This window comes from Leucopleurus acutus (genome assembly GCF_964270905.1).
Source record: "Leucopleurus acutus genome assembly, chromosome: 7".
NCBI lineage: Eukaryota > Metazoa > Chordata > Mammalia > Artiodactyla > Delphinidae > Leucopleurus > Leucopleurus acutus.
This window is the reverse complement of record NC_139150.1, coordinates 68,465,751-68,492,302: the sequence shown is the minus strand read 5'-3', so window position 1 is coordinate 68,492,302 and position 26,552 is coordinate 68,465,751. Positions and strand designations below refer to the sequence as shown.

The following is a 26,552-nucleotide window of genomic DNA, read 5'->3' as shown; positions in this document are numbered from 1 at the left end:
ATTCATTGTTTGCTATTGAGTTGTTTGAGTTCCTTATATATTTTGGGTATTAACTCCTTATCAGGTATATGATTTGCAAATATTTTCTCCCATTCCATAGGTTGCCTTTTCATTTGTTGTTTCCTTTGCTGTGCTTTTCAGAAGGTATACGTATATCAAATCAGCATGTTGTATACCTTAAATAGATAGAATTTTTATTTGTCGATTATACCTCAGTAAAGCTGGGGCAGAGGGGGGGAAATGGCTAAAGGAAAAGATAGAGAAATGGCAGCTCCTCCTGCCCTTGTCTCCTCTGCCTTCTAGGCTCCCACCCGCCTGCCCAGAGCCCTTCGGTCCCTTTGTATTAGCTCAAGGGTGAGCTGGCAGAGCAGCTTATGTCCACATGGATAAGCAGCATGTGGCAGCAGGAAGCAGGCCCCAAGGATACCTGGCTGCCCTTGGGGATGGTGCAGTCACAGGTGTGCAGAGGGCAGCCTCATCATCGTGCCTCTCCATCTGGCTGGCAGAGGGACATCTGTGTCCCCCACACGGGGCACCTTGCTGCAGGGGAGTGACAGAGTCCCAACTGACCCCTCTCTGAGCAGAGCTGTGTCCCCGGGTCTCACGCAGGGTAAGAGGGCAGATTTGGGCACCATCCTGTTACACTGAGAGCTCAAGGGCACACAGACCTTCAAAGAGCCAGGCTACCAGCTGCCTGCAAGACAGCCTGGCAGTGAATTCCAGATCCACCAGGAGCGAGTTACCCAACCTCGCTTTAGTTTCCTTATCTGCAAAGTACAGATAGCCATAGTACCTGCCTCATTAGGGATATTAGGAGAGTTAAATGAGATAATATACATAAAGCATATAGCACAGAGCTAAATGATGTTATTTATATTATTATATGTTCATACCTACTTATATAAACAGCATCCAAAGTGTCCTTTCCCTATAGGTAAAATGCTTATTGTAGATAAAATGAAAATGAATATATATATATATATATATATATATATATATATATATATATATATATATATAAATTTGAGAGTATTCAGGGTATGATAAGTAAATAAATAAACATCTATGGTAGGGAAATCATTATGGCCCAGTGTGATCAGGGAGGTCTATACAAAGTGCTCTGGGAGCCTTCCAGAGGAAGAAATTGACCCTGGCAAGGAAAAGTGTAAAAACTTAAGAGAAGAGGTAACATTTGAGCTGGGTATTGATGGGTAAGTAGGAGTTTGTCACTCAAAGAAGGAGGAGATGACCGAGATGACATGTTCGCTTAGGAGGGAGATTCCTGTGTAGTGATTGGTTGAGAAAGCCAGGGGAACTGAAGACAAATATAAGGTGAGGAGTGGGGAGAAATCCACTAGGAAAAGTAAATTGGGCTGAAATTCTTCCATTGTTGAATCAGAAAATTTTCAGTGTTCATCTAATGTGTGTCAGGCAATGTGCTGGGCACCAGAGATGCCCACCCATCCTAGCAGAGCAGAGAGCCTGCTAATGTAAACCAAGGTATAATTATAGACAGCCATAGGACCATGAAGAAAATAAAGCCTGGTGACTCAGTGGAGGGGCCCTTTTAGGTTGGAAGGTGAGGGAAAGCTTCACTAAGGAAGCGTCATTTCAACGGAGGCTGAACTTTAAAAACAGGTCAGTCAAGGGAACAGCACCCACAGAGGCAGAGATGAGCTCGGCTTGTTTGAGGAACGGAAAAGTCACTGTGGCTGGAGAGTGGGGAGTGGAGGGAGGCATGATGGTGGCAGTGAGGTCTGACAGGAGGGCCGAGTGGAGCTGGCCTGCCTTGTAGACCATGATACAGAAGTTGACTTCATTCTAGGGCAGCAGCAAGCTATCAGAGGTTCCCAGATGTGATTTGCACTTGTAAACGATCCAAGGGACTGCACTGGGTTGAGAGAGTGGATTTGTGGCAAGAGATCGTGTAGTAGTAGTGGGGCAAAGAGGTCGCTGCAGGAGTTGAGGCAGAGCTGATAGTGGCCTGGACCAGAGCAGTAGACGGGGAGGGGAGGGGAGGAGAGAGGCACAGGGATCATGATGGGCATTGTAGGCACCGCTCAGCAGTCTGGACCTCCACCTGCTGGGAGTGGAGAGGCGTAGAGGCTTTAAAGGGAGCAGTGGCAGCTTTGGATTTATGTGATAAGAAGAGAGCTCTTTCTGAATGGTCAAGAAGGGGCCAGAGTGAGGGAGGACAGGATGCAGGGCAGTGAGGTAAGAGCCTGTTTGGTTCAAAGATCAGCAAACTATGATCTGTGGCCAAATCCGGCCTGCAGCGTTTTTTTTGTACAACCTATCAGATAAGGATGTTTTTATATTCTTGAAGGTTTTTTTTTTTTTAAAAAAAAAAAAGGCAGCAGTAGCATATGTGACAGAGACCGTAAAGCCCATAAAGCCTAAAATATTTACTATCTGGCCCTTTACAGGAAAAGTTTGCCCACCCCTCATTTCAACCATCTGCAGTCTTTCCAAAAAAAAAGAAAAAAGAAAAAAATAATGTGGAAGCTCTTCATGCACTTATATGGAATGATCTTCAATATATGTTGTTAAGTGGGAAAGGCAATGTGCCAAATTACATCCAATATACTCTGTCTATGTAAGAGAAAAAAAAGGAGGAAAATAACATATAAACATTTGCTTTGGATGCTATTGAAGAAACTGGTCATGCTGAGTACTTGCAGGACAGGGGCCTGTGGTAGGGAACCAGGGTGGGAGGTAGCCTTCTGCACACGTCTTTCAGTATGTAGCCTGCTGTAGCTTTTGAATTTTGAATGAGTTAACTGTTTTACCTATTCCAAAAAAAATGCAACAACTAAAAGTAATAATCGGTTAAATTAAAACAGAAACAGTATGCATTAGTCCTTTAAGAGTAGAAGAAGTATGCGTTAGTCCTTTAATAGTAGAGTCTCTGAAGACAGACCACAAATGGAAGACAGAGTTCAAATCCCAGATCTGCCACTTACCAGCTGTGTGACTTTGGAGTTAAGTTACTTTGGTTAAGTTACTTAACCTCTCTGTTCTCATCTTCCTTCTCTCTGAAACAGAAATAGTAACCTATTTCACAGCATTATTGTGACACTCGAAAGCTCGTAGAACAGTTCTTGGCACATGGTAAGCACTGCATAGGTGTTTGCTATTATTAGCAGTACTTAGTAAAACTGTTTAAAAATGGCTGTTAGGTAGCCCAGATGACAAGGCCTCAGACCAAGTATTGGCTGTGGCAGGGGTGACAGTGGCTGGATGTGAGAGCTGTTTCTGAGGCAGAATTGAGACCCTTTGGTAATAAATTGGTCACAGAGCATGAACAAGAAAAAGCAGTTGTGGGTGATGCTTGAGTTTCAAGGCTGGAAAAACTGGGTAACACAGTAAATTAAGGCTGTGATTCCAGAGTCAGAAAAAAAGGTGTGAAATCAGGGCACTCAGGCCACCCAAAGCACAACTTCACAGAAAGGATTCAATGCCTTTTTATTGTGTTGGTTTTCTTTCCTTCCCAGTTGTATTTTTATCAGGCTCCAGGAGGAATGAGGTGTGCATCTCGACTTTATTAATGGAAATGATGAGCCTCACACACCACACACTCACTGCTGATACTCTCCTGAGAGTTTAACCTGTCTCGTGTAATTAACCTGCTGTTTTCAAAACCCTCTTTACCAATGAACTAATTTTACACTGACACCTCAGCTCTGAGACCTTCCTTCTGTCCAGACTTTGCACTGGCAATGAAGAGCACTTTAAAATATTCTCTTACCAAGGAAGCCCCTTTGCAGGAGGTTTTCTGCTTCATTTGTATATTTTGTGGAACCAAGAAATAATTTGACTTTTCGAACAGCTTAGTGCTAATTATCTTCTCCCAATACCTGCTAACAAAATGCTGTCAATTCTAACAGAACTGGTTTGAGCTGTCAGTGAGAATTTACCAACCTTCTGAATTTTCAATGTTGGAAATTTATCCAGGTTTGAAAAACAATTCTAAGATATATTCTCTCCCACTCAGAACCCAGCATTTTCTTACATTTTAATTTTGCCAGTCTAGACAACAGCCAGGTGATTGCACGTGGCCGGCTTGCTCAGGGAAGCTGCCTGCCTTGCTGCGTCACCGGCCTCCAGACACGACACATCCAAACTCTTTACATTCACACGCACAGTGAAAGGGTAGGAGGGGAAATGCCTTGCAAAGTTCTTAGATTCTGAAATCTGAAAATCTAACTTTTTTCTTGTATTATGCTTTTTATATGTTGCAGCTTTTATTTCATTTCACCTCTGAGACTTCTCTCTGTCCTTAGGGAAATCCAGATTGTCTTTGCTTTGGTTAAGAGTTGCCCAGATGCACCAGTGGGCAAACAGACTTATTTAAGATAAACACATTCCTAGAAAAAAGAATATGTATATGCGTGTGTGTATATACACACACACGCACACACATATACTCACACAAACATACATGTACTGATAGATAGGTAGATAGATAGATGATAGAAAATGTATAAAATGCAGACTTTTTTCTTTTTTTCTCACTTTACAACTTAAATATCATCTTGCTGTATTAAGCCCTTCCTTTCTCCCTTTGGGATTTCAACCCGGACTTATTTCTCCCCAGTCTAGCATTCGTCCTCACCTAAACTCAGTATGGTTTTTAAGATCTGCTCTCATAGTGCTGATAAAAATATTTGGGTATTATGTGACTAAGTAAAGGATGAGTAGGGAAAGATGATGGGTGTGATTGTAAGCTTAGATTTCTCTTAAGAAAAATAAAATAAAATGCACAAAGATATTTCTCTACTATTAAATGTGCATCCCTGAGGGTGGTAAAAAAGCGCTGTTGTCGAAGACAGCAGTTTGTTTTAGATTATTGTTGTCATTTAAAGTTCTAGCGATGATTTTAAGCTCCATAGAAAGACTTCATAATAAACATTGGTCCAAAACATTAGCTCTGATAATATTTCCAGGATTATCCAAGCAGATGGGACCTAGAATCCATATGATGTCTTTCTTCCTAAAACATTACCTTTAGTTAGTAAACATTTACTTTCTTAGCAGTAATAAGTTTTAATAAAGGCCTTTCGAACCTCAGATCTTCCTGTTATTCAAAGAGCAAGTGTCTCTTCTAAATGATTAAGGTGAAATAGCCAGATCCACCATTTTGAAAGTTTAAAAACAGCTAAGGACCAAATTTCCCACTATTGATGAGATTATTCAATCTCTTGGAACATTGGTGAAGCATAATAAGAGGATTCTGGCACTCAAGAAATGGAGGAAAGTAGAATATAGTGGAAAGTGGGGCTGGATCTCTGTGTCTGACACAGCCAGAGCACAAGGGCAGTACTGGGGAGAGAGGGCAAGGCCTTTCTCTTGTGAAAGAAAAAGAATAACCAAAGATTCTTCATCAGACTGGAGTTTGCAAGGTCCAAGCCAAGAAACGTATTAGTATCTGAGAAAAGCTAATACAAACTATAGAAAAAAGCAAAAATTACAGTGTTTTGTAACTACCAGGCCTTAGTACATGGGTTCCATTTCTGGAGGAGATAACATTTTTTCCTTTCAATCTATACATACATTTTTTAAGGAAAAGTTGAGATCTAGTTCCTATATCTGATGACCTGTACAATATTTACCAACTGCTTAAGATGCACTCAGAGGCCTTCTGACCACACTTGAAAATGAAATAGATAGATCTGACTCTTGGGTTTCTGCCTAAATTTGAATATTGACAGAGAATCATAACTTCACTTAGAATCTTACTGTTAATAACACCATTTGTCATTGTGCTTTCTGAAGTAGTTTGAAGAAAGTCTATTAATTTTTCACATAAGATACATTAAGAGCTGCCTATTAATAAAAAGGAAAAAACTCCATTGACACCCTGAAAAAAATACCAGCATTAATATTACTGTTCCTATGAGTAATTGTAATCCAGCTGATGATAAAACGATGAGAATGGCTTTTGAAATGTAGCTTTTATGTTGACGAATCTTTTACGATTTGTATCAGCAGGATTTACGAAGCCCATGAAAACTATACAAAAACCAGTTTAAAATAGCAATACAGAAAGAAATCCATCTTGTCCATAGGTTGCACCTCAGAATTATTTGGGCAAAATGCAAAGTGAAGGAAAGTAATTGCATTTCACCAGACTCTCCAAAAGCCGTTTTACATTAATATAAAATGGTTTCTTGGCTACTTGGAGAACTTAGGTCCAGACAGCTTCATCAATCACAGCAAAATATTTTGAAATCTTGGTTTCAATTCAAAGTCATGGAGAAGCAGATGAAGTTTTTTCAGGTTGCCACTGCTGAGTGAAACCTCATCATTTTGTATTTAATATGCTAAGTTCTTGATGCTAGATTTTTTTCCATCTATATGTAAAATAAACCATAAGATGGTATTTTAAGGGGGGGAATTATTTCCTACTGCTAGACAGGCAGAGATTAATCACTTTTTTAAAAATCTGTATGCTACATAAATGTTAGCTCTGTTGGTTCAGGATGTCCACACAGAAGGCAATACAGATGTCTCAGATGGTGCTGCCTTCCAAAAAGAGATGCTTTTTGACTGACCTCTTCTTGACTTATCTCTTGGAAAGGGATAAGTGATAGAAGCACAGAGGTAAAAACGGAGTCGAGAGAGGAAGGATATTGGTAAATAATGCAAGGGCAAAGACACTGAGAAACTCAGAGAACAAAAATAAAGAGATTTCTCAAAGACTAGGTAAAGAATGATTGAAAGGGTGATTTAAAAATAAATTATAGCAAGTGAACACTTTATTTTCAAAGCCAAAAAAACAAAAGGATTCAAAAAGAAGGTATTTTTAAAAGATAAATATCCATAGGGACAGTGTGTAGAAGTCCACTCAGGCTGCCGTAACAAAACAATCACAGGTAGTTTAAACAACAGAAATTTATTTTCTTACAGTCCTGGAAGCTGGAAGTCTAAGATCAAGGTTTCGGCCAATTCAGTTTCAGGCAAGGGCTCTCCTTCTGGCTTGCAGTTGGTTGTCTTCTCTCTCTGTCCTCACAGAGCCTTTCCTACACAAAAGGGTGTGGGTGGAGAGAGAAAGGAGCAGGGCAGCGCTCTCTGGTGTCTGTTCTCACAAGGACACTAATCCTATCAGACCAGGGGCTTACTCTTATGACGTCATTTAACCTTAATTACTTCCTTAGAAGCCCCATCTCCAGATACACCCACACTGAGGGTTAGGGCTTCAGCATATGAATTTTGGAGGGACACAAACACTCTGTCCATAATAGTCAGTAAGGATTCATCTTAGAGTTGAGTAACTGAATTTTTCCAAACACGACTTTGGTCTTCCGTCATTGTGTCTAACAGTTTTTCTTCCTGGCTCTCCTGGTTTTATTCCCTTTTAAAAGAGGAAAGGCAAGTGGCAAATGAAGTTGTCCCTAGAGCCCTTAGCCGACCCATCCCAGAACTCTGAGTTTGCACTCAAAATGACTCATACACACCTTGTTTGGCAAGTCCTGAACGATAGCTCTGGGGTCCCAAAAATTCATTTTCACTCAGACGTTTTGAGTATAGGTCTTTGGGTCTGTAAGACAAAATGATCCACAACCTAGAAAAATTCATTTTCACTCAGACGTTTTGAGTATAGGTCTTTGGGTCTGTAAGACAAAATAATCCACAACCTAGTAGATATTTTGAATTTCAAGCACAATGTTCTAGCTCTGTAATAGACAAAATGAAGGCTGCTGGTATGTTGACCCCACTAATTGGCCAACCACTTTAGGGAAAAAAATGGAGATGAGATGAAAACCACTTACTGTCCCTGAGCCAGCTGACACTTATGGTGGGAGTTTATAATAAATGCCTACTGCTCAAGCCACCCAGTCTATGGTGTTTTGTTATGGCAGCCCAAGCAGACTAATACGCTGACCATATGGATATTTTCTTTTTAAAAACTCTCCTTTTTGAATAGATTTCCTTTGTAGTAAAGCACTCCATGGAATGTTTCTTGGAAGGCACCTTCTACTTGCCAAACACATGTTGGTTTCAGAGCCTTTCACTGTATTAAAGTGTGACTGTGCATTTTTGAGAGCTCCAACTCGCGTGTTGTTTTTAGCTCTGCTCAAAAGACAGAATCAAGGTGTCACAATATTATGAGTCTGCTTGGAAGCTTTGTTTCAGATAGAAAGTCTACTTACAGCCCATCTACTGAAATAAAAGAGCATTTTCTCCTTAGGGCTATGGAATATATTTACAAAGGCCTTCTGTTTATTCCTCTTACTAAAGTGGAAAGTAAATTAGATTGTTGACATCACAGTAGTCCATGAATGCTCAGTGAATGTTGGATGAATGGATAGATGGGGAACACAATTATTGCAGTTTCCACTTTCACATGAAAAAAATTGAATTATAGAATTTTATTGCTTGGAAGTATCATAAGTCACCTAGTTAAACTTCTCTCTCCTGGATATCTTTGAAGAAATTCTTCTCCTAACTATTTGTTAAAAATAATAATAATAACTAATGTTTATTGACTGTTTACTCTGTCCCAAGCGCAGTTCTAGATGCTTTTCCTGGACTATCTCAGTTAATGCTGTAACAGCAGTCACATTGTAAAAGAACGTTCTGGAGCAGAAATAGGGTCTTTTTCGTCTTTTAGTCCCTTCTCCAGCAATCCCTTCATTAGGTGAGGCACGTTCAAGATTTCGTCTCTCTCTAGGAGCCTCCCACGTACGCTTTGTACGGGTGCACACACCTTCTCGTCAGTTCCCAAGGAAACCTAATTGGAAAAGTAAAACATGCCACCTTTGTCAAGGAGAGTATTTTTAATGCTTCAATAATGAAGGAGGACGAAGGCAAGAGGAGAAGCAGATTGTCCCTGTTCCAAGACAATGCTGTTCTTTTGTGCATATTCTTCCCCTGAGGTTCCACTGGCCTTTGAACATGGAATGCTGGAGTCTGGAAATAACCCACCTCCTATTTCATTTCTTGCTGGAGTTAGCCTTGGGAAAGTTTATGATTGTAAAGGGCTTAATCCATCTCCTCCAATGTCCCCTAGATACTCATTTTAGAAGTAGCCAGTACAGGATTATCCACAGTTATGGGAATCAGGAGTGACATCAAGCAATGAAATGCACATAAAATCTCGAGCCCTCATTATGGTGTACTTGATTGTCACCTCCTCCTACTTCAAACCTGGGCTAAATTTCTGCACTTTTTTCTTGGATAGAGATGCTAAAGAACAAGTCTTTCTTTTTCACCTGTATTTGAAGTCCTGACATTCTTTGATATCTTATCAGTACCCACATTTCATTTTTAAATTTGTACCTGGCTCCTTGGAGATATCACCCAAAGAGATAGAGGAGGGAAGAGAGTATCACCATGGCTCCTTCCCCACCCACGCCCAGATCTGCCCTTCATTTCCCCTTCAAAGCTGCCCTGGATGGTATAACAAAAATACTATAGACTACGTGGCTTATTTTTTTTTTTAACATCTTTATTGGGGTATAATTGCTTTACAATGGTGTGTTAGTTTCTGCTTTATAACAAAGTGAATCAGTTATACATATACATATGTTCCCATATCTCTTCCCTCTTGCATCTCCCTCCCTCCCACCCTCCCTATCCCACCCCTCCAGGTGGTCACAAAGCACCGAGCTGATATCCCTGTGCTATGTGGCTGCTTCCCACTAGCTATCTACCTTACGTTTGTTAGTGTATATATGTCCATGCCTCTCTCTTGCTTTGTCACAGCTCACCCTTCCCCCTCCCCATATCCTCAAGTCCATTCTCCAGTAGGTCTGTGTCTTTATTCCTGTCTTACCCCTAGGTCCTTCATGACATTTTTTTCCTTAAATTTCACATATATGTGTTAGCATACGGTATTTGTCTTTCTCTTTCTGACTTACTTCACTCTGTATGACAGACTCTAGGTCCATCCACCTCATTACAATAGCTCAATTTCGTTTCTTTTTATGGCTGAGTAATATTCCATTGTATATATGTGCCACATCTTCTTTATCCATTCATCTGATGATGGGCACTTAGGTTGTTTCCATCTCCGGGCTATTGTAAATAGAGCTGCAATGAACATTTTGGTACATGACTCTTTTTGAATTATGGTTTTCTCAGGGGATATGCCCAGTAGTGGGATTGCTGGGTCATATGGTAGTTCTATTTGTAGTTTTTTAAGGAACCTCCATACTGTTCTCCATAATGACTGTACCAATTCACATTCCCACCAGCAGTGCAAGAGTGTTCCCTTTTCTCCACACCCTCTCCAGCATTTATTGTTTCTAGATTTTTTAATGATGGCCATTCTGACTGGTGTGAGATGATATCTCGTTGTAGTTTTGGTTTGCATTTCCCTAATGATTAATGATGTTGAGCATTCTTTCATGTGTTTGTTGGCAGTCTGTATATCTTCTTTGGAGAAATGTCTATTTAGGTCTTCTGCCCATTTTTGGATTGGGTTGTTTGTTTTTTTGTTATTGAGCTGCTTATAAATTTTGAAGATTAATCCTTTGTCAGTTGCTTCATTTGCAACTATTTTCTCCCATTCTGAGGGTTGTCTTTTGGTCTTGTTTATGGTTTCCTTTGCTGTGCAAAAGCTTTGAAGTTTCATTAGGTCCCATTTGTTTATTTTTGTTTTTATTTCCATTTCTCTAGGAGGTGGGTCAAAAAGGATCTTGCTGTGATTTATGTCATAGAGTGTTCTGCCTATGTTTTCCTCTAAGAGTTTGATAGTTTCTGGCCTTACATTTAGGTCTTTAATCCATTTTGAGCTCATTTTTGTGTATGGTGTTAGGGAGAGGAGACAGAATTTGACTCAAAGCCTGAGTGTTATGATTCCTTTTGGCTCCAGTAGAGTCATCTTGGTAGTATGTAGGAACCATGTGTCATGTTCTGGGTTAATTTGAGCCCTCATTATGGTGTACTTGATTGTCACCTCCTCCTACTTCAAACCTGGGCTAAATTTCTGCACTTTTTTCTCGGATAGAGATGCTAAAGAGCAAGTCTTTCTTTTTCACCTGTATTTGAAGTCCTGACATTCTTTGATATCTTATCAGTACCCACATTTCATTTTTAAATTCATACCTGGCTCCTTGGAGATATCACCCAAGGAGATAGAGGAGGGAAGAGAGTATCACCATGGCTCCTTCCCCACCCACGCCCAGATCTGCCCTTCATTTCCCCTTCAAAGCTGCCCTGGATGGTATAACAAAAATACCATAGACTACGTGGCCTATTAACAGAAACTTATCTCTCATAATTTTGGAGGCTCGGAAGTCCAAGATCAATTGTCTGGTGGCAGCCTTTTTCCTGGTTCATAGACGGACATTTAGTCACTGTGTCCTCATATGGCAGAAGGGGCAAGCTAGCTTCCCAGTTATATATAAGGACACTAATCCCAATCCTCAGGACTCTGCCACCCTGACCTAATCACCTCCCAAAGACCCCACCTCTTAATACCATCACCTTGGGGGTTAGGATTTCATCATACGAATTTTGGAGAGACGCAGATATTCCATACATAGCAGACTCAAGAAAAGGAAGAGTGCATCCAAGAATCAGATGCTTCTGATCAGCTTTTGCAAGAACGTGGGGCATCCAAACCACCAGACATTAGTTCTAGACTCAAGAAAATCAACCAAAATTATGTCAATTACGTTCTTAGTGTTTGCCATAGCTAACATTTTTGTTTTAGTAGATTTGATTTATTACAAAAAGCTGGAAAACCTAGTGTAATTGGACATAAAGCACATTCATACCTACTTTTTAGGAGTGAGGAGGGGAGGCCATGTGGTATTTTGGAAGAGCCTTGGGTTGGGAGTGAAATGAGCCTGGCACTGTGACCTTCCTTCAGCATATCTCTTCATCTTAGGGTCCTCAATTGGGAGGGGGCGGCGCTCAATGACCCAGGGCCCCTCCAGCTCTGAAATTCTGGGGCCCTAAAGTTCCTACACTAGATGATTGCAGAGGTCCCTATGATTGCAGCTTGTCTTTCAAGATCATTCAGTGTCCAAATGATAAAATGAATGACAAGTTCTTGGACAGGAAGGTGGTCCCACATTAAAACATTGCAGGGGACAAAGAAGCTCTGCTTCACAATGACAAGGTTTGTAAGGACTTTGGGGGCCTAAAAGGGGGTGAGGTGCACCAGGTCCAGATGCCTTACAGGTGACACGTATGTGTTCTTCTGCTATTCCAGCATTTCCGTTGATTTGCCTGGGGTCACATAGCTAGTTAGTGGCAGAGATGAGATTAATAGCAGAAGGGAAGAGGGTTAACATGTGCTGATCCCCTGGTCTCTCCCAGGTACTGTGCATCCTGAGACTGCCTGAGAGTTACTATCCCCAGTTTACAGATGAACACCTCCCACATAGCCTACATATTTCACGTGGTTTTTTTGTTTGGTTGGGTTTTTTTGTGGTACGCGGGCCTCTCACTGTTGTGACCTCTCCCGTTGTGGAGCACAGGCTCCGGATGCGCAGGCCCAGCGGCCATGGCTCACGGGCCCAGCCGCTCCGCAGCATGTGGGATCTTCCCGGACCGGGGCACGAACCCATGTCCCCTGCATCCGCAGGTGGACTCTCAACCACTGTGCCACCAGGGAAGCCCTTTCACGTGTTTTATTAGTGGCTTTTGTTGAGGGTGACAGTTTCAATGTTCTTGATGCACCCACCCAGCCTCATATCTCAGGCTCGGTGAATGTTTTTATGGATGTCTCTCCCCACTCCCAGCGCTTCGGGGTCTTCTTGGGGATTCGTAGCACGCACCGCACTCCATGAGCTTTGCCCCATTTGCTCATTCGTGTGGGCATCTGTGTGACTGAACAATGTGGAGGTAAAAGTGATTCTTTTTTTCTACAGATATAAATTGTAGAAACAGCAACAGCAACAAATATACTAGGAACCATTCTTTTTAAGTAGAAGTCCAAATCACTTGAAATCTTCACCTTCCCCCAGTTTGACCCTGGCCCAATATTTTAGCATAAATGAATTATATTTTTACAGAGATACCTGAGTACTGGCATTGCATTTTATCCAGCATCATGCCACACTGAAGGGACTCTCCAGTGGGAAGAGGTGCAATTCCTGAGTGCTGAACTGAGTGGTCCTTTTGAGGGGGTTAAAGAAGAATCAAACCCCACCGAGTTGAGAGCTAGGCAGGTGCAAGCGATCCTCTGAGCTTTGCTCCTTGTGAACTGGAGATGAGATGTTATTACCAATCAATAAAACTGAACGCAAGGATGGCCTATTTTCAGATGCCTCCTGGGTGTTCATTTTAATTCTCTGACAGCAGAGATTGCATTGAAGTGGGCTCACCTTCACGCAGGAATCTTGCACAGTGCCCTTCACAGACAAGAATAAGAAATTGAGTTGCCTCCAAGAAATATTTTTCTGGCTGGAGAGGCAACTTCTGGACTAATAAATCCAACTCAAGCCCCTCCGATGGAAACCTGACACTTATTCTGGGGCAAACCATCCAGACGAGGCACAAGTGGAAATAGTATAAGATGCACGTGCAGGGCTTCCCTGGTGGCGCAGTGGTTGAGGGTCCGCCTGCCGATGCAGGGGACACGGGTTCGTGCCCCGGTCCGGGAAGATCCCACATGCCGCGGAGTGGCTGGGCCCGTGAGCCATGGCCGCTGAGCCTGCGCGTCCGGAGCCTGTGCTCCACAACAGGAGAGGCCACAACAGTGAAAGGCCCGCGTACCGCAAAAACAAAACAAAAAAAACAAGATGCACGTGCAAAGAAGCTGAACCAATTCTCATAATGCTAGGCCACAAATGGACAGGCTGCTGCCACTCCTTCCATTCACTAGATAAAGGAAAATAAAAATGAGTTGATTGCTCCAGAGACCTCCCAATAGGTGCTAACTGCCCCCTGGAACTGTTCTCTTCTATCTGTAGATGTTCTGATAGCCAGACCTCCAGATTCCAACCTTCAGTATTGATAATGAGTCCAAGAAGGTAGTTGTCCATTTGTCATGTGTTGTCACGTACAGTAACATCTTTCTCTCTCTCTCTCTCTCTCTCTCTCTCTCTCTCACTGTCTCTCACTCTCTCATAAAGTTATCCCCAAAATTCTGTTGGATCACTGCAGAGTTTTATTTTTAGTTCTGCCCCACCTTCACAAAGATTCGAGGCTGCTTGCAAAAATACATCTGATGTAAAAGGATAAAATGACTAGTTTGAGAAAATTCAGCAAAGGATGGAAAGGAAAGGAAGAGAGTAAGAGTAGAGTAAGGTGAGTGCAGGTTCCAGTGCTGTGATTGCTGGACAGGGTTACAGATTTGGCTCTGAACTCCCTAGTGCCAAAAAATAAAGAGTATCATTTCCCTGGTGCACGGATTTCTCAGTTTCTCGGAGGAAGCCTGACTCTTCCCAGTGCTGAGATGTGAAAGATTTTTCTCCCTTGATTCCTCCTAAAGAGGACACTGGATCAGCCAGGATAAGGTTCTACTGTGAGCAACCAAAACCCCCAAATACCAACAGCTTAAGTAGGATAGCATTTCCTGTCTCTCCCAAGTCTTTTTAGGCAGCCCGGAGCTAGAATGGCTCTTGATGGGTGTCAGAGGTCAGATCCTTTTATTCTATTTCTCCACCTCATGGTCTAAGATAGCTGTTCAAGCTCTGGCCAAAATGTCCCCATTCCTGGCAGCCAGAAGGAGGAAGGAGTGAGGAAGGATACACCTCCACCCTTTAAAGATACATCCCAGAAGTTGCAGAGAATACTTCCCATTCCATCTCATTGGCCAGAACTTCATCCCATGACCACACCTTGTTACAAGGAAGGCTAGAAATAGTCTTTATTCCAGACCCAGGTGAAAGTAGGCCTTCTATCACTAAAGCACAAGGGCGGTATATTAGGTTGCTAGGGCTGCTATAACAAAATACCACAGGCTGCGTGGCTTAAACCACCGAAATTTATTTCCTCACGGTTCCGGAGGCTGGATATCCAAGATCAAGGGGTCTACAGGTTGTTTTCCTCTGAGGCCCCTCTCCTTGCAGATGGCTGCCTTCTTGCTGTGTCCTCCCACGGCCTTTCCTCCGTGCATGCACATCCCTGGTGTCTCTCCATGAGTCCTAATATCCTGTTCTTATGAGGGCACCAGTCGTATTGGGTTAAGACCCGCCCTAATGTCCTCATTTTAACTTAATCACCTCTTCAAGGGCCCTATCTCCAGTCACAGCTAAGGTTCTGGGGGTTGGGTCTTCAAAATATGAGTTTGGGGAGACACAATTCAATCCGTAACAGGCAGAACAGATACTAGAGAACACGCAGAAGCTGTTGCCAGCATCCCCGTAACTAGATAAAGAATGAATTCTTTGGAGCCATTTGTTCTGTCTCCCCTTTGAAATCCAAGTCTCCTTCAAATCAAGAGTCCCAGAACTTACTGCAATGCTTTCTACCTAAAAAGAACTCAGTGAGTACTTGCAGGTGGTCATGGTCACCACCCAAGGAATCCCAGCTCGAGCAGAGAAGGGCAGCCAGGGTTCCTGATTCTCCAGCACCTGCTCTTCCCACCAGGCTGCACTGACTCCTTCAAGATCAGACAACCAGAATGTGGAAACTTACAGTCCTATGTCTTAGGCTCAGATTTTCCATGTCAGAGATTACAAGGCCCTAAAGCAGCCATTGGTGCCCTGGTTTTAAAAAATTCTAGGGATTCTGTGGAGACCCCAGTAGATCTCAAACTACCTTAAGCTATCACGAGACATTTGAATTTTTTCAGGATCGTTTTGCCTTGTTTTTTTTCTATAGACATGCTGCAGAAGCTTTAGGAGGTAAGGATGGATTGTTGCAAGGTCAAAGCCAGGATGCCGCAACTCCAGGAAAAGCTGGAAAATCAGTGCCCAGCCTCTCCCGGGGCCGAGACAAATGAGCATGCCAGCAGCCCCAGCTTGGGCAAAGGCAAATCGAGCCCCCAGACTTGGAACAGAATTTTTTCCCTCTAACCAGCTTGCAAGCTGTTGCCCACTGAACCAGAGTGAGATTGCACTTGGCAAAAAGACAAAGAGAATTTCCCCTAAAATATGCTGACAACCTTGCTCCCCAGGCACCTCTAGAATCCTCTGAAGGGTTCTGGGCTCCTGTACTTCTCTATAGCAAGATTTGTCCCCAAGAGGCCGTGAAGTCCCCACGGAGAGCACTGTTTGTACAGCCTGAGACCCAATCTCTTCTCCTCGTCCGTTTCTGCCCTAGCAACAGCAACCTCAAATGCAGCTTTTGGAAGCCATACAATATAGCTAATTGTTTGTGTTGGACCAGTAGTATGTTTAGAGCTTATGCATCTAAACAGACAATTATTTTCTGCTATATTCTAGGGGTACTGCCTGCCTGGTGACTTTGGCAGATTGAAAAAGGAGCTAATCCGTAGGTTATAAGCAGAAGGGTTATTGATGAAATGTCACCATCTGTTGGTGTCATTAAAATGATATGAGTCATAAAGAGTTGCTTTTGTTTTTTCTCTGAAAAAGGTTAGCTTAGAGTTTAGAGAGAAGTTGCTCGATTGCAGATGGCAGTGGGGGACCTGACTGAGGGGAGTGTCAACTCTGGAAGGGGGAGGAGCCTTGATGAGCTCATCAGATCAGCCTGATGGGTCTTCAAGGAAGTGCTGGCATCCTCTATCTGAATAAAACCACCTACCTTGCGTGAGACAGGGTACTTATTAGGCATACTGCAAATTCTCAACTCTCCCATGGTCCTCCCTATTCCTGAGGCATCTACCAGGTGGGGAGGGGAAAGTCATTCATTTGGATTAAACAAGAAAGATCGTATCTGGGAGGGAACAGCTAAAATGCACCTGTCTCCTAATCTTCACTGGTCTGATTACACAGAGATTATTCATGTAGTCAACTGACAGCTTGGGAGGCTGGTGAGCCCAGCAGGGAGTGATACTCTCTACATCCGCTACATCTTCTGGGAGGACGATGAGTTGGCTCAGAAGAGGAACCAGGGGCAGCATGCCCAAGCTTCTGTCAGGGATGTGAGCCCTAGGGATAAGTAAAAGAAGCTAGTGGATGAACCCGCATGAACTACATAGCAAAGGAAACAGCTTTTGGTTTTGTTGACTTTCTCTGTTGACTTCCTGTTTTCACTTTCACTGATTTATTTTTTTTTCTCACAAACATTTTTTTTATACAGCAGGTTCTTATTAGTTATCTATTTTATACATAGTAGTGTATACATGTCAATCCCAATCTCCCAATTCATTCCACCACCACCCCACCCCCGCTTTCCTCCCTTGGTGTGCATACATTTGTTCTCTACATCTGTGTCTCTATTTTCGCCTTGAAAACCGGTTCATCTGTACCATTTTTCTAGATTCCACATATATGCGTTAATATACGATATTTGTTTTTCTCTTTCTGACTTGCTTCATTCTGTATGACAGTCTCTAGGTCCATCCACATCTCTACAAATGACCCCATTTCATTCCCTTTTATGGCTGAGTAATATTCCATTGTATATATGTACCACATTGTCTTTATCCATTCGTCTGTCGATGGGCATTTAGGTTGATTCCATATCCTGGCTATTGTAAATAGTGCTGCAATGAACATTGGGGTGCATGTGTCTTTTTGAATTATGGTTTTCTCTGGGTATATGCCCAGTAGTGGGATTGCTGGATCATATGGTAATTCAATTTTTAGTTTTTTAAGGAGCCTCCATACTGTTCTCCATAGTGGCTGTATCAATTTACATTCCCACCAACAGTGCAAGAGGGTTCCCTTTTCTCCACACCCTCTCCAGCATTTGTTGTTTGTAGATTTTCTGATGATGCCCATTCTAACTGGTGTGAGTTGATACCTCATTGTAGTTTTGATTTGCGTTTCTCTAATAATTAGTGATGTTGAGCAGCTTTTCATGTGCTTCTTGGCCATCTGTGTGTCTTCTTTGCAGAAATGTCTGTTTAGGTCTCCTGCCCATTTTTTGATTGGGTTGTTTGTTTTTTTAATATTGAGCTGCGTGAGCTGTTTATATATTTTGGAGATTAATCTTTTGTCCGTTGATTCATTTGCAAATATTTTCTCCCATTCTAGGGTTGTCTTTTCGTATTGTTTATGGTTTCCTTTGCTGTGCAAAAGATTGTAAGTTTCATTATGTTCCATTTGTTTATTTTTGTTTTTATTTCCATTACTCTAGGAGGTGGGTCAAAAAAGATCTTGCTGTGATTTATGTCAAAGAGTGTTCTTCCTTTGTTTTCCTCTAAGAGTTTTATAGTGTCCGGTCTTACATTTAGGTCTCTAATCCATTCTGAGTTTATTTTTGCATATGGTGTTAGGTAGTGTTCTAATTTCATTCTTTGACATGTAGCTGACCAGTTTTCCCAGCACCCTGTATTGAAGAGACTGTCTTTTCTCCATTGTATATCCTTGCCTCCTTTGTCATAGATTAGTTGAACTTTATTGATTTCTGCCCTAATGTTTATTATTTCTTTTCTTCTGCTTACTTTGGATTTAATTTGCTCTTCTTTTTCTAGTTTCCTAAGGTGGAAATGTAGATTACTGATTTTAGATCTTCCTTCTTTTCCAACATATTGCATAGCAAAGAGATGGGGAGCATAAGAAGTATATTTAATGAGGATCCAGACAACCTGAGTAAACCGCGCTGACTTCCTAATTCTGCCTTATTCCCTAATCTTCTTATTTCCCTCATATTTGGTGTTTAAAATTCGTTCACCCACTGCCAAGGACATACATGAAAGAGAAAGAACCTTTTTCAGCATGGCTTAAGATTAGCTTTTTTAAATAATTTTTTTTAAATTTTAACTTCTGGAGAGAAAGTGGGGGTGATTGTGTAAACCACTAAAATCCTTTTGGCAGTACTAGGGTGTAAATTATAAATAATAAACATAACATGGGCTTTCCTGGTGGCACAATGGTTGAGAGTCTGCCTGCCGATGCAAGGGACACGGATTTGTGCCCCGGTCCGGGAAGATCCCACATGCCACGGAGCGGCTGGCCCATGGCCACTGAGCCTGTGCTCCGCAATGGGAGAGGCCACAACAGTGAGAGGCCCGCGTACCACAAAACGAAACAAAACAAAACAAAAATAACATGCAGCAAGTCGGGCCTCACACCCAGCCCTGCCTCTAGTCTTATCCTTTTCCTCTAAGACAATTTGCCCAAGCCTGGCCCACTTACCACCTCCCTAGGGAGAGAAGTGCTGGGGGGATTCAGTGCTGCTTGAAATAGCACAGGATGCTGGAAGCAAGAGCCATGGGTGGGGGGCAGGGGGGAGGGCAGGAGCTGTATGAAGCCTGTGTGGGTTATTTATATGGTCTCAAAAGGAAGCATCCATGGAAATGTTCCTATTGATATTTTTAGACCTGACGCTTGGTCCTGCTGCTGCACTTTCATTTTTAAACAAGCAGAGAAGGGAGTGATTGATGCTGTCTGCAGTGCTGTTTCGGAGGCTTGGAGGGCCCATCTGACAGGCTAATGGTCATCCTGCCAGGCCCTGATCCACCTTCTGTCACTTCTAGCTCTGGGACCTCAGAAGCTGCTGACCTCAGCAGGCAGCGAATAATACGCTGGCCGCTTGCTGCCAGGTCAGAAACTCTGTAGTTTACCCCCTGGCTCTGCAGCCCTGTGTGCTCGACCCCCACAGGTTTAGCATCCTCTACTTCCATACTCTGTTTCTCTGTGAATGCATATATATGTTTGCATAATAAGCCTTTGGCCGGAAATAAAATGGTTTCGAATTTAACGAGGTGATTAAGCAGGTTAGAAACTCACAACCACACAATAATCCATGAACTTAACTATTCCAGGGTCACTGAAGGGAGTTGAGTATTGTTACTGACTGATTTCTGTGGTTACTTTCATTTGCCCACTCCAAATCAGTGTTCTAAAAAAATGATTTTTAATTATTTTAATTTAAAAAAGTGTATTCCCAAGGATTCTGAATCCTGTGGCTTTCTTCTCAAGAAGAGAGAAGAAAGTTGGCATTGGGGTCTTTTGCTCTGCAGGTATGGTTTCTCCTAAGTTCATGGATCAGAGTCCACTCCAGTTGAAGGATCAATTCAGGAAAGTGAGAAGCTGGAGAGTGTTCAGGGAAAGGAAAGACAGTTCTTAAATTCTCATGGCTGAGCAATGTATTGTTTGTTCCTGGGATTCAGACTATGACAAGATGGGGTTCTCTTACAAACCTAAAAATTACATGGATGAAGCAGCTGAGATGACCCCCAAGAACACTCCTAATGAGATCCGGAACTTCTCTCCTTGCTTTGTGGCCTGCAGATGTTATTGTCTTTTTTGTTCATTTTCTCTCTCTCTCTTTCTACAACAGACCACAGAGACGGGTGAAGACGAGGAGGACCAGCCTCTCAGCCTGGCCTGGCCTTCCGATACCCACAAGCAAGTCACGTTCCTGATTGTTTTCCCCATAGTGTTTCCTCTCTGGATTACCTTACCTGATGTTCGCAAACCTGTGAGTAAAGCTTTTTTTTTTTTTTTGAAATGAATTTCTTGTAAAAAGCGCAGCAGATAGCAGTATGCATAGCCTGCTTCTACTTGTCTTAAAAGGAAAAGGGGGTGACGTATACACATGTATATGCATATATATGTGCCTGAAATTTCTCTGGACAAATACACAATAATAGTGATGGTTCTGGCTGTTGAAACTACGTAATGAACAGCCCCCAAACTTAGTGGTATGAAATGACAACCATTTTATTCTGCTCGTGGATCCCGTGTGGACACGTTGGGGATGGCTGGTCTCTGCTCCACAGTGTTTGGGGCCTCAGCTGGGCAGACTCAAGTGGCTGGGGGCTGGAATCATCTGGAGATGTCCTGGCTCACGTTTCTGGCACCTGGGCAGAGATGATTCAAATTCTGGGCTCAGCTGGGATTGTCTACTGGAGAGCCTAACGTGGCCTCTCTACTTGACTAGGGTTTTCTCACGGTATGGAGGTGTGAGGATAGTCAGATGTCTTACATAAGAGATCAGGACTCCAAGAGTGAGTGTTCTAGCAACACAAGGAGAAGCTGCATTGTCTCTGATGGCCTAGTCTCAGCAGTCACAGAGTCACCCCCACTGAACCCTACTACTCAAAGCAGTCGTAAGTCTGTCTTGATTAAAGGGGAGGAGATAAGAAGTCTCCCTAGAATATATCAGTGTCCTATAGCATATGACACCCTTGATGGTAGCAGTTGCAGAGAACTTGCGACCATGGTTTAAAACCACTACCGTGATTGTCTCTGCAAAGGGGAACTGAAGGTCTGAGGCAGAAGGGTGACTCACATTTTGTTGAATATTTGTGTACATGAATTATTCATTGGATTCAAAAAATAATTTACAGAAATGCATTCGTCTGGTGTAAATGCCTGTATGTCTGATCTGCTCCCACCAGTATTATTATCATTACCATAATCAATATTATTATCTGCCGCTATTATGTACTGGATGCTGTGAACACAATACCATGTTATAATCAGCAAAGTACAATCTGAATGTAGATCAGAGCAAAAGAACATCCTTTCCCAGTAGTGTCAAACTGGGTTCCTGGGCCACTGTCCCAAAGGGTGAAAGAACTAATGAGAGATAAGGAGAAACAGCTCTACTTTTTATTATGGCCCTATACACACACGTACGCATTCAACAGAAGTGTGTACCTACTATGTATCATGCTCTATCCTTGGTATACTCCATAAATTCTATTGTAAATCTCAGAAAACATCTAGTATGGGCATATACATATATATATATATATATATATGCCTGCACTATATATATATATAATTATATATATATATATATATATATATATATATATATATACACACACATATATATATATATATACACACACACACATACATATAATTGGCATAAGTAGAAAGAAACTTAGGCAAAAAGAGTTAACTAGCTCAAGCCTGGTCACTTCCTAGGTCATAGAGCTGAGATTCAGACCCAGGCCCGTGTGACCACACAGCTTGGGCTCTTCCTCATATTTCTTTTTTTTTTTTTTTTTGGTGATACGCGAGCCTCTCACTATTGTGGCCTCTCCCGTTGCGGAGCACACGCTCCGGACGCACAGACTCAGTGGCCATGGCTCACGGGCCCAGCCGCTCCACGGCATGTGGGATCTTCCCGGACCGGGGCACGAACCCGCGTCCCCTGCATCGGCAGGCGGACTCTCAACCACTGCGCCACCAGGGAAGCCCCTCTTCCTCATATTTCTTGACGCCAGAAGGTAGAAATCTGAAAACATTATTTCTAAAAGCATTTGGAATAGAATACTGTGGTAACATCCAGCATAATGTAGCATCCCTCTTCAAGAGCCCTGTGATGATCACACCTTCCTCCCTTGAAAAAGACTGGAGAAAAATCCTGTCTCGTTACCCTGACCTAGAAATAATCCAACCTGATAGAGAGCCTTGTCTTGTCAAGTACAGGCCAGGAATGACCCCTCATTTAAGGACTCCTGACATTAGACGATTCCTAGGAAAGGGTGAATGTAGCAGGTGTGGCTCACTTAAGGTGCTATCTAGGTTTCTTTGTTCAAGATGCTGTTACAGAGCATCTGCTGTATGCAAAGGCCTGGCTTCCTGGAAACCTGCAGCCAAATAGCTGGAATGCGTTCAGTTTCTTCTTGGCTCCCATCACATTAACATTTCTGAGATGTGTGTGCTCACATGCACTCACTCACTCATTCTCTCTGTCTCTCTCTCTTTCTGTCGCCATTGCTCTGCTGTTTAGTCCGATGCTTTTGCTTAACTCAGGGAGGAAAATGTGGGAGACAGACAGGGTTTTCTAAATCCCCACAGCAGGCCTAGAGTGATATGGCCCAGAGTAGAGGGGTCTGGTTCACTGATAAGACTGACTGATGTTATCAGATAGATAACTAACAAGGACCTGCTGTATAGCACAGGGAACTATACTCAATATCTTGTAATAACCTATAAGGGAAGAGAATCTGAAGAAGAATACATATAATATATATTGGGTTGGCCAAAAAGTTCGTTCGGTTAGTGAATACATTGTTCAATAAAATTCTTGGTGAAAATGAAAAATGTGTCTTTTATTTTCACTTAAAGATGAACGAACTTTTTGACTAACCCAATATATAACTGAATTGCTGTACTGTACACCTGAAACTAACACAATATTATAAATCAACTATACCTCAACTTTAAAATTTTAATAATAATTTTAAAAATAAATTTTTAGGGCTTCCCTGGTGGTGCAGTGGTTGAGAGTCCGCCTGCCGATGCAGGGGATACGGGTTCGTGCCCTGGTCCGGGAAGATCCCACATGCCGCGAAGTGGCTAGGCCCGTGAGCCATGGCCGCTGAGCCTGCGCGTCCAGAGCCTGTGCTCTGCAACGGGAGAGGCCACAGCGGTGAGAGGCCTGCGTACCGCAAAGAAAATAAATAAATAAATTTTTAACAAATGAGTGATTGATGTCAGCACACAACTGCTGAAGCCATCAGGAAGATGTGCAGGAATGGGAGGAAGCTGCCTATGACTCAAGTCCCTAGAATCGCAGGGTTGCATGGGACTCTTAGAGCAAAGGCTGGCAAAGTGTTCGTCCCCTCCGTGATCTGATCTGATAGGTCAAGGAAACCGTTAGGGAAGATCAGAATTCTCAACCTGTAACTCCTAGACAGCAAACAGGATTCCACCAGTTACCTGGATCGAAACAGAGGCTGATACTCTTATCCTGAGGAGTTCAAAGCAAGCAAATACAGCTGAACATGATGTCCCCCCTGTAGTACTGCTGACTGGTCATTCGCTGAGCAGCATCTCGTGGGAGCCAGCCCCTGCAGCATGCGCTGGGGTAGCCAATGGGGCTTTTCCTCACTGCACCCCCAAGGGCCATCCCTGGATGGACTGGATTTTTTTCTGTTTCTTTCTGAGTATACCATGTGCTGTTCCAAGCAGAAATGAGACTCCTAGGTAGAACACTGGGTGTTTCTAGATTTCCTCAGCAAATATTTATTGAGCACCTATTATATGCCAGGCATCAGGCTTATGCCCTAAAAAAGATATAAAGACACATCAGTCACAATTCCCATTTTTAAGATGCTCTAAACTCAGTAGAGGAAACAAAGCATGACCACACAGAACTACAGGGCAAGATTGCACAGCTGTACTAGTGAGAGCAGCTAGACTCGAACCCAAGTCTCCTGACTCTGGAGCGTTCTCATGCTACCATTTACTACAGTGGCTTTTCCCACACGATTCATGAGCTGTGCAATCATGGGAAAGTTACTTCTCAACTCTGGACCCCATATTTCCTTCTCTGTGAGATACAGGAGTGGAGGAAGCTCTCTAGATTCCCTGCCAGCGGTGACATTCTGTGATTCAGGAAAGCATAAAGAGATAACTATCAGTACAATATTGCTAATTTAAGGTGACCATATATCCCCGTTTGCCTGAGATAGTCCGAGTTTACTCTCAAAGCATGCTGGTTTGAGTTATATGGTCATTCTTTGCATACATGAAATGCTGAACGAAAGCATGCCGATTGATACAAAGGCCAGTAGATGGCTTCTTACTCATGCTCAGCTCAGGAGAGTTTCATTAGGCTTGATCTTGTGTCAGTTAGCTCTTGCTGTGTAACACACCACCCCAAACTTAATGGCTTAAAACAACAAGCATTTTTTTGGCCTATAATTCTATGAGTTGGTGATTTAGGTGGGGCTCAGCCTGACAGTTCTGCTACTTACTTATACTGCTGAGGGCTGGTTGGTGTAGGCGTGTGTCAGCTGGAACACCTTGTCTCTGTTCCACTGGTCTTGTATCCTTAAGCAGGCTAGCCTGGGCTTATTCACATGATGGAGTAGTGAAGGTAGTGAAAATGAAAGAGTAGTGAAAGTGAAAGCCGCAAAGCCACAAAGATCTAGTTCAGAATCTGCACACTGTCATTTCCACCACATTCTATTAGTCAATGCAAGGCATAAGGCCAGCCCAGATTCAGAGGCTTGGGAAATAGACCTCATCTCTTCATGGGAGGAATTGCAAAGTGATGCGGTCATTTTTGCACTCTGCCATGGTCCTCATGTCCTGCCACAAGGGCCTCTTGAAAAATTACCTAGGGAGAGGAGAGACAGAAGAGAAAACTATCAATTAATAGACACTTGCTACTCCTCAGAGCCTGGCAGCTCTGCCTCCTGAGTAGTTTTTGAATTACACATGGAGATGAGCATCCCAAACCTTGACAATAATTACAATGAAAACACGATTTTTTTTTAACATCTTTATTGGGGTATAATTGCTTTACAATGGTGTGTTAGTTTCTGCTTTATAACAAAGTGAATCAGTTATACATATACATATGTTCCCATATCTCTTCCCTCTTGCATCTCCCTCCCTCCCACCCTCCCTATCCCACCCCTCCAGGCGGTCACAAAGCACCGAGCTGATATCCCTGTGCTATGTGGCTGCTTCCCACTAGCTATCTACCTTACGTTTGTTAGTGTATATATGTCCATACCTCTCTCTCGCTTTGTCACAGCTCACCCTTCCCCCTCCCTATATCCTCAAGTCCATTCTCCAGTAGGTCTGTGTCTTTATTCCTCTCTTACCCCTAGGTTCTTCATGACATTTTCTTTTTCTTAAATTCCATATATATGTGTTAGCATACGGTATTTGTCTTTCTCTTTCTGACGTACTTCACTCTGTATGACAGACTCTAGGTCTATCCACCTCATTACAAATAGCTAAATTTCATTTCATTTTATGGCTAAGTAATATTCCATTGTATATATGTGCCACACCTTCTTTATCCATTCATCCAATGATGGGCACCTAGGTTGTTTCCATCTCCGGGCTATTGTAAATAGAGCTGCAATGAACATTTTGGTACATGACTCTTTTTGAATTATGGTTTTCTCAGGGGATATGCCCAGTAGTGGGATTGCTGGGTCATATGGTAGTTTGTAGTTTTTTAAGGAACCTCCATACTGTTCTCCATAGTGGCTGAACCAATTCACATTCCCACCAGCAGTGCAAGAGTGTTCCCTTTTCTCTACACCCTCTCCAGCATTTATTGTTTCTAGACTTTTTGATGATGGCCATTTTGACTGGTGTGAGATGATATCTCATTGTAGTTTTGATTTGCATTTCTCTAATGATTAATGATGTTGAGCATTCTTTCATGTGCTTGTTGGCAGTCTGTATATCTTCTTTGGGGAAATGTCTATTTAGATCTTCTGCCCATTTTTTGATTGGGTTTGTTTTTTTGATATTGAGCTGCTTGTAAATTTTGGAAATTAATCCTTTGTCAGTTGCTTCATTTGCAACTATTTTCTCCCATTCTGAGGGTTGTCTTTTGGTCTTGTTTATAGTTTCCTTTGCTGTGCAAAAGCTTTGAAGTTTCATTAGGTCCCATTTGTTTATTTTTGTTTTTATTTCCATTTCTCTAGGAGGTGGGTCAGAAAGGATCTTGCTGTGATTTATGTCATAGAGTGTTCTGCCTATGTTTTCCTCTAAGAGTTTGATAGTTTCTGGCCTTACATTTTGGTCTTTAATCCATTTTGAGCTTATTTTTGTGTATGGTGTTAGGGAGTGATCTAATCTCATCCTTTTACATGTACCTGTCCAGTTTTCTCAGCACCACTTATTGAAGAGGCTCTC

At 42.5% G+C, this 26,552-nt stretch overlaps 1 protein-coding gene across 3 annotated transcripts in view; it reads left to right on the top strand.

Annotated features, from left to right (window-relative positions):
• The window catches only part of SLC24A2 (solute carrier family 24 member 2), a gene marked incomplete at both ends in the record, with an annotated part of 240,539 nt that overhangs the window by 193,946 nt on the left and 20,041 nt on the right, over positions 1-26,552 (top strand). For 2 of the 3 annotated variants that reach the window (XM_082843266.1, XM_082843265.1), the window contains one exon: positions 20,269-20,400. In XM_082843266.1, the coding sequence (XP_082699392.1) occupies positions 20,269-20,400 (132 nt within the window). Of the gene's footprint in view, positions 1-20,259; positions 20,401-26,552 lie in introns of all 3 variants that reach the window. The other variant, XM_082843264.1, reaches the window with a different exon arrangement.